Genomic DNA, 18,814 nt, shown 5'->3' on the forward strand with positions numbered 1-18,814 from the left:
ATAACAGGGAGACATTCATTAAAGGCATTCATCTAAAAAGCATACAGGTGTTGGGGAGATGGGGGTATTAGGGGACTAAATGGTAATGGAAAAAATATAATAAAGATTATATAGTTAAAAATAAATAATAAATAAAAAGCACACACGGGAAACACATAGTAACTGAGAGCATTTAGACATAAAGAAAAACCAAAGAATTCCAAAAAAGAAAAATTGAATTTTAAAGTTAATTTGAAAAGAATCGTGGAACTAGTTAAAACCTGTTTGGGAGAAAGGAATAATAATGGAGAAAGAGTTCAAAGGAGCATTATAAAGAAAAAAAGTTTCAGACACAAGAACAATCAGCCACCTACCTAGGATTAGAAACAATGAAAAAAACAAAGGAAGAAGAACAAACAGGAAGTTTATATTGATACTTCTGCTTGGACCATCGTCAGGAGGGGTCCATCCAGGGCCAAGGAAACTGCAGTTTGGAGTCCTGATAGAGTGAACCTTGAAACATTTAACACCCTGCCCTTTTATTCCCCAATACCATCTTTTGCATCGTTTCTATAATAACCCACTATTCCCACCCTTCACCAAACATCCATACCACACCCTGAAATGGCCACTCATATGTCTCCTGGACCTGTTGGCAGAGGTCAGTCTAGATAAAGACCCAAGCTGCCCAGAGCTGTATTTTCATGCCGATGTATACTGTGACAGCTGAGTGTATCTAAACTCAGGCTGAGGGACATGGCCCATGAAGGAGTAGAGCTATATATAGTCTGGATGGGCCAACTGACCCGAATTTTATCCAGACTGTTTATGTTAATTAGGGTGCACAGTCTCCCAGGCCCACCACTGTCCTCAGGGCGGTACACCCTTAGATACTGAATGGTGACCAAATGACTACAATTATACTCTAGGGCTGGAACTTGAATCAGTCATAAATACAGGTGAGAGGCAAAGAAGTTAAGAATTACTTCTTAGTCTGATGATGTGCCTCATATAAACTCCTGATCATGTATATTTTATTGGCATTAACTTATTAACATAGTTCACATCCCAAGTATTCTTCAAATGATCTTATGTGAGGATTTTGAACACTTCAAACGTGATAGGAGAAATCTACAATCTCTGACAAGTCACATGCAGATAAGGCAGTACTGGAATCGCTAACACTGTTTGCTGTCTCCCCACATACATATGCATACCACATTGTCATTAAGAAGGCCTGGGTAATTAGGCACATATCAATTAATATATTGCTAGAGTTGAGTTGCTCTGCATTAGAATAAGCCATGCATTCACTATCTATTATTCATTAAGGGCCAAAAAACACCGCACAAAAGACAAAAACAGCTGAAGTACAAGAGCTAAATAGTAGACCCTATTATTTTTTCATTAAGCTAATAGGATTATGATTTCCTAAGGATTTGTTAGCAATTATATTCCTCTAAATCAAATACATCTGAGTTTATTTTCTAGCTGTAGGCAGTTATTATAAAACGTGTCGTTCATGTGCTGAGAATCCTACAGTTTGTCATGATCTCACATGTGAAATCCATTTAAATTTTTATAATTGCCGCAGCTGAAGAAGAAATCAATATCAAAGGAAGAAAATCTGCAGATAGAAAGGGCCCCCGTGTGGCGGAGGGGAAGAATCGAGGAGGTGTGTGAGGACCAGAGGCTCACCGCTGTGTGGCCTCCCCTTCGGGATGACTTGTTGAGAAAATGGGATATTCTGATTTACATTTAATTTCTACTAAAATTGAAAGTAGATTGAAAAGCCACAGGACCACAGTTTATTTCTATAAACATCATTAACTGAACAAAATGGAAACGAGAAGGGCAGTGAACAAAGGGAGAAAGAGCCACTAGCTGAAGCGTCCAGGGCAAGAACAGTTGTGACTAGAATTTCTCAATTCCATATATGACAACTCACAGGTAAACATCATCGAAAGAGTCAGTACATCTGAAATTTTTGTTCTTTTTTGTTAAAACCTCAATCTTTGGATTAAATCATTTCCATCAAAGCCAAAATTGCCAATGAGAAAATACAGGGCTTTTCAAGGTGTTATATAAACCAGTCGGTTCCTTCTTTTTTCTGGCCCTCCACACTGGGAATGGCTATCACACCAGGCCAGGCCTCCACAGTGTAAGTGTTGGGGAGATCCTTGCTCTGACACATTTGTCTGTTTTATAATAAAGTCCTCCTCTGACCCGTAGGCAATTTCCCCGACCCTAGACCATCGGGCAACCTCAGCAATCCATAGAGCCCTCCCTGTGAGCTAAAAGCTCTGTACCAGCAGCTTCCTCCCAACTCGGGCTGGACTGTACCCAGTTCCAGAAATGTGTGCTGATGACCTGATTAAAAAAAGATTAATTAACTTTTGGTCAAAGGAAAGGTCAAGAATATTTATCGAGGAAAGAAAAGCAGTGCAGTCCTTACCATCATCCACAATGTCCTGGGCGGCCACAGAGTTTGTATACACCACCAAGTCCGAGAGCTCCCGGCAGAGCTTCACGGTTTTCCTGCGGCGGCCCAACCTGTGGGACACACACCCAGGGGCTCATGACATCTCAGACCTGGAAGAGGCTGGGTCTCTGTTTACTCTACCTTCCCTCGCTGCTCCCAACGGAGCCAGGATTAGAACCCCAAGTGTGTTGCGTAGTTCAGCACTCTTTCCACTACAAAATCCTACCTACGTGGTCATACTCAGAGCTCATTCAGAATCAGTCTTTTCTCATGTGTTTGTGAGTTCTGTCGTAGAAGGCTTGATCCTCACTGTTACCCACCTGGGGATTAACATCAGAGTTCACCAGAAGTCTACTCTGGTTTGGCAAAAGGAGAACCTGAACTAAAGGAATAAAACCATTGCATTGTGGGCCATAAGAATTATATATCTAAAGGGAAATGCACCAGAATTTCCATAGTGCTTATCTTTTAGAGGTATAATTGCAAGTGATTTTTATTTTTTTACTTTATGCTTTGAAAAAATATTCTTCAACTTATTAAAACAAACATCCAATACTTTGTTCTCTCTTCTATAAACCACTCCTAGATCTCCTCTACAACTTTACAAATTCTACCACCATTCTTTTCCACAATGAAGCATGCCACGTTCTCCTCACATACACACTTTTCTCCTCTAGGGGAACATCCATCAAAAACTCTAATTCTCTCCAAAGATAACACATGGCCGATAAGAACATGAAAAGATATTCAACATTACTAGTCATTAGGAAAATGCAAATCAAAACTACAAATGAGAAACCTCTTCCCACCTACTGGAATGGCTATAAGCAAAGAGGCAGGCAAGAGCATGTGCTGGCAAGGCCGATGAGAAACCGGAACCCTCAGACATGGCTGGGGAATGCAAAGCGGTTCAAGTGCTTTGCCAAGACAGATTTGCAGTTCATTAGTAACTTAAACAGAGTTACCACATGACTCAACAATTCCACTTCTAAGTATACACCCAAGAGAAATAAAAACCCATATCTACATAAAAACATATACATGAATGTTCATAACAGCATTATTCATATCAGCCAAAAGGGAAAAAAACATAAATGTCCTTCGACTCATGATGGATGAATGAAATAAAATATAGCCGTACAATACAATGTTATTCAACAGTAATAAGTAATTAAGGACATGAATGAATCTTGAAAACACATTAAGTGAAAGGAGCCACACACAAACGGCCACATATTGTATGACCCCATTTATATGTATCGTCCTGAAAAGGCAAATCTATAGACAGAAAGTAGATTAGCTGGTGCCAGAGACCGAGGGAGAGAGAGATGGAGAATGGCTGCTAACGGTAGTTTCTTTTGATGCGATAAAATGTTCTGGAATTAGATAGCAATGATATAGATTGATTGACTCAATGGATATTTATTGAGCAGCTACTAGAGATAAAGTAGTAAACACATCAGACAAAAATCCTTACTCTAATGACACGTACATAATTCAATAAAAGAATTAAGGCCATGATGCACCAACAATTCATTTTGCCAAGAAAGAAATCATGAACTCAGGTATGAAGATAAATGGGAAGCATTCATGTTCTTCCCTTGCCAGATAATGAGGAAATTCTATAGCCATTGCTAAAAATCTGGTTTTGTGAAAGTTAATGATTATAAATCAATGTGAGGTCATGCCTAGAAATTACAAGTAAAACTCCAAGACACCCCATGACACAGAGAAATTCTGCATAAAACTAGCTGTTTTGAATCTTTATCCTGGGAGGAGATTAGTTTATTGAAGTTACAAAAGGACACTATTATAGATGCTTAGGCTTTGATACCTATTACGGATAAACCTCTAACTCAAGAGCGGCAAGCAACATGTCTCACGCGGTACGTGTAGCAGTGTCTTGTTCGTACACTTTGAGATTATCCTGGCTCTCCCCAAACACTGTCCGCTGCCTGGCCGTGTGATTCGGAGGTGAGCCTTTCTCACGCTTGTATTGGAGAACATGCCCAGCAGAGATCTCCTGGGAGATGATCTGTCTCTCTTACATTTTTACTGGAACTACAAATTCAATTTTCTGTACCCTAAGGGTAGGGGCCTGTGTGCACTCCCTCTGCCCTTACTAATTAGTTTCTATTTTATGTATGGGCATTGTGTGGGAGTGAATCTGAAATATAAAATTTAATTAACCACTACGAGCCATCCATTTATACAGGAACTTTATGCCTCTAATTTCATTTCATTTTAATCTTTCAATAAAGGCACAGGTATGGGTGTGTGTATGTGTGTGTATGTATGTACATGTATGTGTTTGTCTACATAGCTATGATATAACTTACATTCCTTTGTGGGACTTACTGTATACATAAACTGCCAGAAAATCCAACATCAGATCATGTGTCACAACTTGGGTTCTAAAAATAGGGTCATTTTATTCATCCCCAATTCTGTTGACAATGATAAAGATAATAGTCAATTTTTTGAGCAATTAGTTAATTGGGGGAGAGCTTATCAGGCTTAGTTCAATTCACTTAATCCTTACAATGACCCTAAGAAACAGATGATACTGAGAAACCTAACTTGCCCCATGTGAAGGTTGAAGGAATAAGAGTTTGAAGTCTGACTGAGTTCAGATCTCTGGCTCTTAACATGGGCTTATCATCTATCTTTCCCTTTAGTCTCCTCTGCGAGCCCTCTGTACTAGCTCATGTGTCCACCCTCTCTGCTCTGAAGATACCTTTTACCTGACAACTGCCAGAGCTAGCATTTATTAAGAGCTCACTATGGGCCAGGCACAGTAGCAGCCCCCTACCTATATCATCTCATACCCGGTGGATCTGCCCAGGTCCCACCTGCACTGAGCCCTTTACCTTGTGACCGATCCAATTCTCTAGGCACATACAATGAACACAGCGAAGCGGCTGGGGATGGCGGGGCCCGGAGAGTCTGAGCAGAAACACGGAGACACTTTCCTACCTGTACAGTTGGCCAGTCTCCTTGCCAGGGTTCTGCTGTGCATCCTCCTCCTCATCAGCACTGTAAGATTTAGGCCGTGATTTTGTAGTTTTCTGCCAGAAAAAAAAAATTGCAGTAAACTTAACAAACTCACTACATGAGGTACATCGACAACATATAGAGAATGGACTGGGCTTTAAAATACACACACACAAGGACAAGAACTTAGAGGGGAAAATGACCAAATATTGTAGCTTGCCTCACCATTAATAACAAGCGTGGCTATGGCCATAATTATAATATTAAGGCAACACCTAGGATTTCATACTGTAAAACTGACTTCTAAGCTACATAACATGTAGGTCTCAGAAAGACCCTACTAGCTGTGCATTGGAGGTCTCTAGGAGGAGTAGGGTCAATGTTGTAACATCTGTTTAATAATAATAAGGAATAAAATGTCCTCTTTTAGGAAGCTCACTATTCCTATTGACTTATAAAAGGCAGGTTTTGTTTTTTAAAAAGATAGTAGTAATTTTTTTAATGATTAACTATCATGCCACCTTTTGATCAATATGCACTCAAATAACCATCTATATCAAACAGCTCCTTTGAGGTTTTGACCCATTTTAATTTCTGGCAGCAGAATAAAGTTGTTTCCCACGGGATTCAGACTGAAAGGCTGCAGGACTAATCGTTGTCTTCTGGCCAGATCAGCTGTTAGACATAAAACCTTTTCAGAATAATGAAGCTTCACCCACACCACATTGGAGATGACCCCAATATTTGGCAACACATACCCTGACAATACAAATGATGGGGAGGAAATTGCATAAAACCTCGCCACCAAAAATACAGCTTCCACCAACAAAGGTGAGACCTTTAGACAGAGGACCCTGGACATCCGGGGAATGGAGCTTTAAAAAAGGAAAGGAACTCCCTCCTCACATTACCATTTGACCATGTCACCTTTCAGATTTTCTCATACTCCACAAATAAAACACAAACTACACGGTGGCCTACGCACACTCAACTCTACTGCGCTTACAGAGATGCATCAAGTTAGTCTGGAAGCATTTCAGGTGTTATTTCTGACTCACACACCTCAGTGTGCGTGGCGTGGGAACCCCAGCCTATGATGATTTCATGTTCCAGCTTGGCTTCCCTCCAAGCTGGTAAGTGGCCTGACCTCTCTAGCTCAGCTCCCTAGTGTGTTTCTTAAAAGCGCAGGACAATAATATCTATTTGAAAGGTTACTGTTGTTGTGATGATTAAATAAGATGGCATGGAAAGCTATTCTGTCAGTTACATCATATTTAACTTTCAATTTAAAATACTATTAATATTTATTAAGAGTCTATAAATTATCTTGTGAGCATTCATTTTTATGACCTGGGCATAATAAATTATATTTCTATAGTAGCTAACATAGAGCCAAAAAGGTTTACTTTGGAAAATAATTTTAATTTAAATCAGTAGTTATAATAAAGAAATAAAATATTCTCTAATTCTTCATATAATTAGTAATTTGAGGTGTTACAGTAAATCTGTCTTTTTAAAGTGTATTTTTAACATAAAATACAAAAAGAAATGAGATGAATTACCAATGGCAAATAATGTTTGGAGAAATAATATATTTTCTTTACAGATAGTTTCGGCACATTTTATCATGCTTAATGTACCCTATAATCAATCGCTCGTCTTACTTTTTCACTTAATGGTTCACATGATGAGCTCTTTAGAGTGACCATCTTTAAAGGGCTGCATAATTGCCCATTGTGTGAATGAATCATGGTTCACTTAAGTAGTCTTTATGAGTGAAAATTTTAGTTGTTTTCGGTTTTTTGTTAGAATGACTGTTTTTTGAGCCCTCTAATAAATTATCCTGTTTGATGGGGCAGGAAATTCCAGGTACAACATTCCTTAAAACACAAGAAATGGCCTTACAGAAACTGCCTGCATAATGTCAACCATCCAATAACTGATTACTCATGTAACATGTTTTACCCTTTTATGGAGGAGTAACATACCTTTACAAGAGTGCAATTGAAAAGACACAGCTTTACCCAAAATGAAACACCAAATAGGGAAATGGAATATTATGCCCCCCCCCAAGGCCTTTGGATTCTTCCATTCAGTCACTCCCGTTTCCCCAAAGGTAACTACTGGTCTGATTTCACCCTATAGATTTTGTTTTGCCTGTTTTTAAACTTCATATCAATAGAATGGAACTGGATGTACTTTCTTAGGTCTGGCTTCTCTTGCTCGATGTCATGTTTACAAAGATCACATTATTGTAGATAGTTGTAATGTCGTCATTCGCACTGCTGATAAATATTCCTTTATGCAAATTTGAATTCATTCGATTTCTGGTGGACATTTAAACTATTTCCTATTTGTACTATTACAAATGCACATTCCATTAGCAGTGTATGAGAGTTCCACTGGCTCAACATCCTCACTAACACTTGGTGTTTTCAGTCTTTTTATGTTTGTGATGGAGGTGGGTCTGGATGGAATCTCATTTTAATTTGCACTTCCCAGAGGACTGATAAGGGTGAACACCTTTTCCATATTGGCCACTTGAATATCTTCTTTTGTGAAGTGGAATTAAAGTCTTTTGCCTATTTTTTTAAATTTAGGGCACCTTTCTTTTTTGTTGATTTGTAGGAATTCTTTATATCATCAGGATACAAGACCTTTGTTGAATGTATGTATTGGAAATATTCTTTCCCAGTATGCTACTACTTGGTTTTTGATACTTTTGATGAATAGCAATTCCTAAATTTTCAAGTAGTTTAATTATCAACTTTTTCCTTTTCTGGCATCCTATTTAAGAAATCTTCAGTTATTCCAAGGTCAGGAAGATACTCTGCCGTTACCTTTCAAACTGAATTTAACTTAATTGAATTACACACATTTATCAATCTTTTTCCCCCTTTTATTCTCCATTGTTATTTCCCCTCGGCCTCCCTCCTGTTCTCCATCATTATTTCCCTTCAGCCTCCCTCCCATTTATCAATCTTAATTCATACCTTATGTTTTCCGAAGTTGGTCATGAGGGATCGTCCATGTGATTTCTTTCCACCTTCCTTCACATCTGGATGCTGAGCAAATAAAGCATAGTATAACTATTTTTCTTCTTTACCTTTAATTTGTCCTTAGTTCTGATGAAATTGGCAGGTAAACCCTGCCTCTGTCCACCTCTAGGTAGGAAGCAAGAGGTCCCTAAATGTGGCTGAATCTGCCTTCAGAGGGAACACTGGGCTCGGAGGGTCACAGCCACCAGCCAGGAGACAGGAACTGCCAACAGTTGGTGAAGCTGGGGCCAAGGGCCTCTCGGCAGCCTGTCCAGTGTCTGCTCACAAGGCTCTCCCCCACGCAGGGTGTATTCTTTTGAACACCATGAGTGGGGATAAAATCACCTTCGATTAAAAGTAGATTTAATTTTTATAAAGGGCCAATAATCAGTAAGAGCCAATTCTACTGAATTAAAAAAGGAACAACATTGATCAAATACTGTTATTTGGAATTTTAAAACATTAAACATAAATAAAATCCAAGCACAGGCATGCAGTAATAAGATTGTTTTTGTTTGAGTAAACCAAAGCAAAGTTTGTCTGTTCACCGTCATAATTCCCTCTGTGGTGAGCACTGGACAGATGTATGGGAGCTTGGAAGTCCCTCATGTGGGTTAATCTTCTAGGCTAGAGATCTCCTTGCTCACGCCTGTCTCTCTGTAGGGCACAGAAGGGCCACTCTGCTAAAAAGGGTTGAGACTTTCATCCAGTTATCAAACCCAAAATATGCACTAATGACATGGGTTAGGCAGAGACCAGCACAGCTGGCCTTGCTCTCCCAGGACCTCTTGCTAAACTGAGAAGAAACAGATATAGCCACATAAATGGTGTGAATGTGGGTAAACAAAACCACTTAAAATCCAAAGACCAGAGAGGGCATCTACAAATATCCATAGAGACTAATCAGAGATGCCATTTTGGGTGGGGACTGGGGAAGACTGAAAATTAGTTGGAGAAAGAGGCAGTTCAGGAAATCCTGGAGGGCCAAGGGGTTACTGGGTAATTTTAGGTGACTGTTTATATATAATGATTGCCTTGGAAGATCTATTAAAGCTGATCATGAACTGTTCAAAAACCCTGAAATTATGAAGGTAGCCAGCTGGGGTCATAGAAGTAACACTGCTCTCCAAGTTAGGAGACCCAGTTCTGCCACCAAGTAGCTACATGCCCTTTGGCAAGCCTCTTCTTCTGACCTCAGTTTTCTCACCTGTGAAATGGGGGGAGGAATGAACCAATTAATTACTGAGTTCCTTTCTACTTCTAATTGTCTTTCTAATGTTAAGGGGATCATGTCGCTTACTGCCCAAAATAGCATGCACTTAAGAGTAAATTGGAATACTTTTAATAATTACACTAGGAAAATAGGTTTAAAATAGGGCTGTCCCATGCAAGTTGAGGTATATGATCATCCTATTTAGTAGGCACCTACTATTCCCCCTGAGGATTATGCTAAGTGCATTGCATCTATTTTCATTTAATACATACCACCATCCTTGGAGAAAAGTATGATTAAAATCCCGATTTTATTAAAAAATCTGAACTACACTGAAGTTAAATAATATGTCCCAAGTTAGAAAACTAGCTAGTGATCAAACAGGGATTCTGAGTTGCTCTAAGTCGCTCTAAGTCTCCTTGCTGGCTCGCCGCCCTCCCACTCCAGCTTTATACAGAAGGGTAATATACCATAGCTCTCTCCCAAGCCATTCATTCAACAACTATTTTTGAAGGCCTTAATAGACAAGCCAGCACACAAATAATTATCCGGAAGACACGGTTTGTATCTTCATGGAATTTTTAGTCTATTTGGGCAGACAGACATTGAACAAATGATTGCAAATGTGTTTTAAAAACTTCAGAAAAGAGAAGATAAAACAGGTTACTGTGGGCAGTATAAGGGGATAGCTAGCCTAATCCGGCAGTCAAGGCAGGACTCATTTAGGACATCACATCGAAGCTGAAGTTTAAAAGAGTAAGAGTTAGAACGAATGTAGGAATGGAGTGTTCCAGGCGGAGGAAATGTAATGAGAGGAAGACCACGGCATATAAACAGTTATGGCTGGTGTGACAATGGTGGGAGGCAGTGTGACAAGGAAAACGAAGAGGTCTGAGATTGGAGAGGCAGGCAAGGATATACGGATACAGGTCCTTGAAAAGCCTGGTCAGAGAGTTCAGAATTTATCCCAAGCATAGTGGGAAGCACCACCAAAGAATTCTGAACGATAGAGGCTCAGGGTCAGATTTGCATTTTTAAAGAATCATGCTGATTTCACAGTGGAGATTAAAGAGAAGAAGGGCAAGACAAGTCTAGGTGAGAACTGACCTTGGCCTAGATTGGAACACAGCCATGAAGAAGAAGGGAAGTGGACAGATGGGAGACACGTGCAGGAAGTGCAGTCAAGAGAACCCAGAGGCTGGCCAAATGGGGAGAGGTGGGAGGCTGTACTATGTGGCAGGCTCCAGCCTCTCCACTTGCCTGAGCGCTCATGAGGAAGACAAGCGCAGGGGTGCCAGGCTTTCTCTTGTCACTTTCACCCCCCCCCCTTTTAACTATTCCTTGCATCATTTTGCAATAGGAGATTCTTATTTCTCAAACAACAGGAAGGCAGAAATGGAAGAAACTGGAGACACATTTCACAAATGACAAATGGTCGGGAACGACAGAGGATGTGCTTTCTTTTTCCTGTCAAAGGACAAGGACGAGAGGGAACAGTGTACCTCCTTCAGGTGTGCATTTAAGCCTTCATGCGTGGCCTTCAGTAGTGCCCTCACTGTGAAACTATCAGGATCTTCTTTGTCTCGAATTTGAGATTCTTTTAACAGGGACTCCAGTTTTTTCCTTATGAAAGACTCCACCTGATGCTCAGTGGTCCCGTTATTCTGCAAAGAATTAAGCAATGGAAATGATTTCCCTTAGGAAACACAGAATCAATTAGAACACACCCTTCATTCAAGCCAACATAGCTTTTACAATTTGATTCTCTCTCAATTAACTGTAATAAGTTCACCTCACTGCACCATTTCAGTCTCCCCCAACACACACCAATCCCATTAAATAATGATTATGATGACTGCATTCTACCCTCAAGAATCTTATAAAGACTTTCTGTCATTTCCATTTCAGAGACGTAGAATCTGATGCTTAGAAAATTTAAATAAGGGTCTGAAGGTTAGAAAGCTACCAAGTAACTAACGCAGAATTCAAACCAGGGCTGCTATGCCCTTCCCACTATGCTACTTTATGCTTTCAATAGAGGGAAAGCCCGGGAGCATTTTTGGAGACTAAGTTTCCTATACCCACATAAGTAAATTTGAGCAAAAATATGCTGTTGAAAACACATCACTTTCTTCACTGAGGGGGAAAGAATGTTATGGAAATCTCAACAGTGATGAAGAGAAGGGTTTTGCTGCCATCACAGTTTTCTAGCAAAGGTTTTACATGAGTAAAGCATGTTCTACCAACACGGGAATGGATTAATTTTCTTAAAGTAGAAATTCATAGAGGAGGGTAGTGACAGATAAAGCTGGGAACCTACTTGGGGACCAGTGGAGGCTCTTGAAAGCACGAGGTGTGGAGTCACTGAGGGTCTCTGGGTAGACAAAGGCCTGAATAGTATTTTAGAAACATTATTAACGGGCAGGGTGTGCAGAGAGAGGAAAGGTGCCTACAGATGAAAAGCTAGACACATTGGTCCCCCTACAAGCACTGAGAGCCTAGGCCAGTGTGCTGGGGGGAGATACAATAAAGATAAGAGAGACTTTGAGAGCAAAATTCATTTTGCATAAAGCAAAAATATATCGAGCTACTATACGCCGGGTGAAAAACATTAAGAAGGCATAACCCCACCAAATCCTTAGAGACACAGAGATAGACAGCCTCGTCGATGGATATTTATAGAAGCAGGTGCAAGGAGAGTGACAGATGTAAGGGATGCCACAGGAGCCCGGAGGAGGGGAATGTTAGAGAGGCTTGGGAATGTAGGAGAGATTCCAGGAGCAGAGGATGCCAGAGTCAAGCCATAAAAGATGAGTATATTAGGTTCCTGTGGCTGCTGTAACAAACTACCACAAACCTGGTTGTTCAAAAAAAGAGAAATTTATTCTCTCACAGTTCTAAATGCCAGCGGTGTAAAATTTGCAGCACTACACTCCCTCCCAGAGGCTCCAGGGAAAGGTCCTGCCTTGCTCCCATCAGTTTACGGTGGCTCCAAGCATCTCTTGGCTTGTGGCAGAACAACTCCCATCTCCTCCCGTCTTCACATGCCTTCTCCTGTGTGTCCCCCCTCCCGCCCTGTGTCTTCTCTTCTTATGAGGACATTTGACATTGGATTTGTAAGGCCTACCCAGTCAACCCGAGATCCTTAATTATGCCTGCAAAGACCCTTTGCCCAAATAAGGTCACATTCACAGGTACCACAGGGTAGGACTTGGACAAATCTCTTGGTGACAACAAATCAACCTACTACAATGAATAGGAGTCGACAGTCTGGCAAAGAGAAGGGTAACAGCGTTCCAACATGAGCAGGGGCGTGACGGAAACAATATCAAGGAGAACTAGTAATGATGTGAACATGGAGAAAAGAACACAGGGAAATATAGAAAAAGCAATATTGTGTTAAAGCTCACAAAGCACTCACATATACCAACATTTCATTTGAGCTTCCCAATACCCTTTAAGGTAGCAATAGGGGTAGGCAAATTTTATTCATAAAGATACAGAGGCAGAAAGACCCAACTATTTGTCCAGACACACATACACATGAAGTGGCTGGACTGGGATTTGACCCTAAGACTGGCAATGCAAAATTGTATCTATTTCACCTATACTGCTACAGCATCCTCTTACACTGTTACAAATTAAGGTGAATCATGAGTCAAGTTAATCGTGAGCAAGTTAATTATCATCGTGTTTTACACCAGCATTATTCCTGTATGACACCTGGGGAATATACGGCCACTGTCCCTCTCTTTGGAAAACAGTAGGTTTCTCTTAAGGTCAGAAGAGAATCCTAGAAAAGAACTCCAGGAAGCAGCCTCCCAATGTACGTGATCACATGACCCAGAGCCTGGCAGGGAGAGCATTTGTTAGGAAGACAAAAAGAGAAAGCGTGTGACCGCACCTGGGGTGCCCAGGTCACACAGAATGCTCCAGAAACAATCTGTCCCCTTCCCCGGGCCAGGGAGCGTGGGGTGGGAGACAGTGAGGAGACGAACTGTGGCCATTATGCCCAGACACTTCCCACGTCAGCACAGCGAGGCTGGATACGCCAAGCCAGGCCAACTGGGGCCGGTGAAATAATGAATGCTTAATATGAAGGCTCTAATTATTCACTTCACAGCCTCTAAACACTGAGAGTTGTTGCTGAAGCAATGCTATTTCTGCCTGTTGATCTTTTTTTCTCTGTGATTTATAGCACAAGAAAATTAGTGGCTGTGGAGTGACAAATAAAAGTGTGGCTGAGGTTTTGTTACTGTATTATCATTCGGTCCCTGAACCCAATAGCCCTGCTTAAAGAAAGCTGAGACAGACGCGTGACTTTGCAACCTGTCAGCCATCATGCAGCTGCATCGGGGACCACAGCTGAACACCACATGCATCTTGCTCCTTTGTTCCCTGAGCCCATGGGAGCGGGAAGATGTTGCAGCAGGGGGGAGAGGGAAGGAGAAGGCAGCCCTTGCGTATGGCCAGTAGTTTCCACAAGAGACGTGATCACCATTCCCAATTCCTCTTCGGAGAAGCACATATAATCTAGGAATATCTACTACAAATAAATAAATAAATAAAACACATAAATACATTCTTGTTTTGTCTCCAGCATGAAATGAAAGGATCACTGAAGAAGTGAAGGGTGGCTCAGAACCTTGGCCACTACGCCAGGCTGGGAAACAGCAGGAAAAGGAAGAGACTGGGTAGAGGGCTGACCCTGGAAGGGACACCCCCTCAAACAGCGGTGTGCTGCCTGTGCTGAACACTGGAATCACCAGCGGAGAGTTCCAAAACCCCAGACCATTTCCACGGGAACCTCCGGCCTGGGACCTTGCAGTGGGATTGTTGAACACTCCCCTGTCATTCCAATGTGAAGCCAAAGTTGAGGATCTTTGCTTTAAACCAACCAACCAAACAAAGCACTGGAATACCTCCCCATCCCCAAACATCTTTTTTTTTTCTGGGCTGGAGCCCGGAGGCAGGGAGGATAATATCCTAGCTGCGCTCTCTGCATGCACTACAGCTTTCCAAATCCATAACCAATGGCCATGGACGGAAGAGCAACTGCTGCTCAGCCAAGTACTCCAGCCTGCTACTGTCCGCGCCCGCTCCTTCAGCGCCTCCAAAGCACCTTCTGTTCAAGCACCAGCTGAGGACTTTAGCGATAATCATGCTGCTACTGCCATTCTTGTTACAGGGTATCTAGCCTTCACTGAGCCCAAATCCTGTGTCAGGCATTGTTCTGAGCTCTTTATGGGGTACGAATTGAGCCCTCATTTTAAAGTTAAATAATTATTTCATTTCCTTAGTACATAGAGAGTTAATTTTTGCAACCAGGCAGAGGAAGGATGACTTGTATTTCCAACTGGGAGTAATCACTTATTCTTGTAATAATAGAGCCCATTGATTTGATTGGCTCTCAGTAAGAAATCAGGCAGACATGGAATCTTTTTTCTGTTTGTCTCAAGATGCTTTCAAATAGCAACAGCTCCTTTAATAGTACTGAGCCTTGGGGAGATCAGGAGAGAATTTCGGACTGCAGGATTCTCAGGGTTTTATTGTTCGCCACACGGTGCACACTGTCACGGGAACCCCAGGATGGCAGATCTGCTGCTTCTCCTGCTCGGATGTCAGTTTCGGCCAGGAAAGGCCACTACTACCACAGTGCAAAGCCAACTGGGACAGCCACTTGCCAGGAGTGTGAAGGCAGCTTATATAAGGGACAGTCAGGCAGAGAGTTGTGACAACATTTTGAAATGTTATTATGATGTCCACTTAGAAGAAGAGGGTAGAGAAACTCAGGTATAGAGCGGTAGGTGGGCTCCTCAAGGTCATACAGTTAGCAAGTGGCAGAGCCAGCTCTGAAACCAGGTGGTGCGTCTCTGGAGCCTATGTGTTTAACAACTGCTGCTGTCGGTCTCCAATCTGCTCTGGGTATTCCAACCGCTCTGAGCCCTCTTTCCTGAGAACTCACTTTCACTAAGTCAAAACCATATGCCGTAACAGTTTATGTGTGTAATTCATTGTTTGCTTCCGGTGTGGTTGTGCCTCTATGGCTAGATGGACTCCCCAAATACAAATTTGAGGGGTTCACACACAATTAATGTCACTCCTGAGATCACGGATGGTGGATGTATTTTTCCTTATCTGAATTAATCACATTGAAAGATTTTGTAGTTCTAGGAATCTTCTAGAAAAGCTTCCTGTGATCCTGCTTATGTACTATGAAATGAAAGGGTGTTTTTTTTTTTTTTTTTACAAAAATCAGGATTCCCATAATTAAATCATAGTCTAATAAATGACATATTAGTTAACTCTAGAAAGTTCATGAGCCCTGATCTTGGACTAATCACTTCATCCCTCAAACCTGATTTTCCTAATCAGTAAAGTCATGGTTTCCACCCAATCCCTATGGTTATGGGGATAAAATGAAATACTGTAAGTAAAGTCCTTAGCATACTGCTTGTGCTTAATAAGAGCTCAATAAATGTTAGGTATTTAAAAGCTGGTTTTGGCTAAGGTATAAAAAAATAACAGTACAGTGTCAAAAAAGTAGCAAAAGGTAGTGTTTCTTTAGAGCTATTAAACATACATTTTTAAGAGTTATTAGAGCAAACATTCTTCATATATTTTAATTAAGCAAAAGCAAACGCAAAATACAGTCCAAAACAAACGTAAGTCTGGGTACGGGCACCTGGAGGTGGATGCAGGTTTGTACACGCCACTGGGCCTATGTGTTATGAGGCTCCCACTGCCCCAATGATAAAAGAATCTGAAAAAGGAAAAGTCAATCTAGGTCAAAAGTAAACAAAATCACTGAAGACTATAAATGCAGCTGAGCTGCACATTCAAAGCAGGTAGGGATGGCGAAAAACTTATACCACAGAGTATAACAGAGACGAGACTAAAGGTGTCCACATGCCATGGGAAACCAGGGGGGTGAGGAAAGCTGGAGCAGGTCCTGGCTTATCAAAGAAAGCATTAAAGAAAACCACTGTGTAGAAGATATAAAACTTCACATCAAAAGAGGCAGGAGCAACAAGACAACCAAACTGTCTGTTTGTTTGGTGATTAGATCAGGGGTGTCCAGGGGCAGAGAGCCCCGAACCATCAATATCAGGTCCGGTCAGGAATGTGGGGCATAGGTGGGGGTTCTCAGTCGGAAGCAATCCCGAAATCATGAGATAAGAAGGGTGAATACAGAATGAAAGAGAATGGAAGGAAAACCACCCCACTCAAAATCAAACCTTTTCAAACCTCTACCCCCAAATTCTCAAACCTTGAGGAAAAGTAATGCCAAGGTAGAATGGCACAAACATCAACCAATGAAACAGGAATTCACTCTTTCACATTAAAATTAGTATGTTTAGATGTGAAAAAATAGCCCCATAAAAAACCCAAGAAACTAAGAAGCTAAACAATGAAATAAGAACAATTGTCAATGAAAAAGAACCAATAATGAATTTTGTAAATAAAGAGTACAGTACTGAAATTAAAAGAACAATAGCTGTAATAAACTTCATACCAGAAAAACTCAGAGATAATTAATGAATTGATTGCAAATGGTACTCAGAAGTCAGCACAGAGATTAAAAAAATATTAAGAAAAATAAATAAGAGATATGGAGAACAGACTGTGAGATTCCAACATAAATCTAATAGGACTTCCAGAGAAACAAGACTGAAGAAATGGCAAAGAAATAATACTCAAAGAAAACAAATGGCTGCTTTTGAGAATAAAAGAAAACATGAGCTCTCTAATAGGAAATAAATACTGAGTGCTAAGAAAATAACGAAATAAATCAACTTCCACAGTGAAAGTACAGAATGAGGATAGAAAGGAAAGACAGATTATCAACAAGAAAAGAAAAATTAGGCTCATAGGAAACTTCTAGCCATTCTAGTTAGTTTCTGGGAGACAATACCTTTGAAATACAAGGAAAATGCACACACACACACACAGACACACACACAGCAGTGTGCTGCTTAACCACGAGGACACATTTTGAGAACTGCGTTGTCACTGGGCGACCGTCATGGAGCGCACTCACACAAACCCGGATGGTACAGCCTACTGCACACCCGGGCTCTACAATGTGGTCACTGCTCCTAGGCTACAAGCATGTGCGGTATGTTACTGTACAAACAACACAAGATCACATCAAGCGCAAGAGAAAACAATGCAATCAAGAGAACTGAGTAAACCCGAGAGGTATGAGGCTGCTGCCGGCATAATATGGCATAGTGTTTTACAGTAAACTTGTCTTCATAAGCATAAAAATAAGCCCTAAAATAATGAGTAAAAGCATAGTACATACACGAACCAGTACCGTAGGCGTTTGTCATCGTCAGTGAGCCGTGTGTGCCGTACATAGCCGTCTGTGCTGCACTTCTGCAAGACTGGCAGCACAGCAGGTCTGCTTACACCAGCGTCGCAAACACACGGGTTGTGTGCTGTGCTATGATGCTACCACGGCTATGACGTCACCAGCTGATAGGAACTTTTCAGCTCCACTATAATTTTAAGGAGCCATTGCCACACATGCAGGCCGCAGTTGACCAAAATGTTGTTATGCAGTGCACGGTGCACGACTATAATACGTACACTATGTTATAAATGCTCATTACCTTTACTCTTTGGCAGGGTGGCACAAGTGTATCCGGTACTAGAAACTACTGGAACCTTCCAGGCCACCTTGTTTTTTCCTCACCCCTTGTCGGCAGGATGCAACCGCGTGTCTAGCACGTGGGCATTCAGTGACCACTTTTGGTAGCGAGACCCCACAACTGCATGAGGTGACTCATCCCTTCAGTGAGTGCTGACACCTCTTAAACCAACAAGATCCCTAATCCCTAACATGGGTCAAATCCTAAAACAAATTCCTTAGGAGGAAAGATGAATTTGTGGCTAAGGGAGTAAGAAGAGAGGAAGATAATGACTATGTTTAGTGTGAGATATGCACACAGGTTGAATAGTGGTTTTAGGGCATGAGTATAATACAAAAAGTCGTTGCATGCGACTGTTCTATGGCTCATTTAAAACTTGTTGGAAGGTGTGGTGTTTATGCATGAGCCTCACATAGGAGAGAGGGAGCTGAAATTTGTGCCTAAAAGGCTG

The 18,814-nt window shown here is 41.3% G+C and overlaps 1 protein-coding gene across 1 annotated transcript in view; it reads right to left on the reverse strand.

Moving 5' to 3' along the window:
- Positions 1–18,814, reverse strand: part of PLCH1 (phospholipase C eta 1) — a 171,845-nt gene that overhangs the window by 16,141 nt on the left and 136,890 nt on the right. The window contains exons 12-15 of the mRNA XM_045197138.3: positions 11,209–11,370; positions 8,449–8,520; positions 5,438–5,529; positions 2,435–2,532 (exon numbers count right to left, since the gene is read on the reverse strand). Coding sequence (XP_045053073.2) covers positions 2,435–2,532; positions 5,438–5,529; positions 8,449–8,520; positions 11,209–11,370 — 424 coding nt within the window. The remainder of the gene's footprint in view (positions 1–2,434; positions 2,533–5,437; positions 5,530–8,448; positions 8,521–11,208; positions 11,371–18,814) is intronic.

The sequence above is a fragment of the Desmodus rotundus genome, chromosome 2 (genome assembly GCF_022682495.2).
Source record: "Desmodus rotundus isolate HL8 chromosome 2, HLdesRot8A.1, whole genome shotgun sequence".
NCBI classification, from domain to species: domain Eukaryota; kingdom Metazoa; phylum Chordata; class Mammalia; order Chiroptera; family Phyllostomidae; genus Desmodus; species Desmodus rotundus.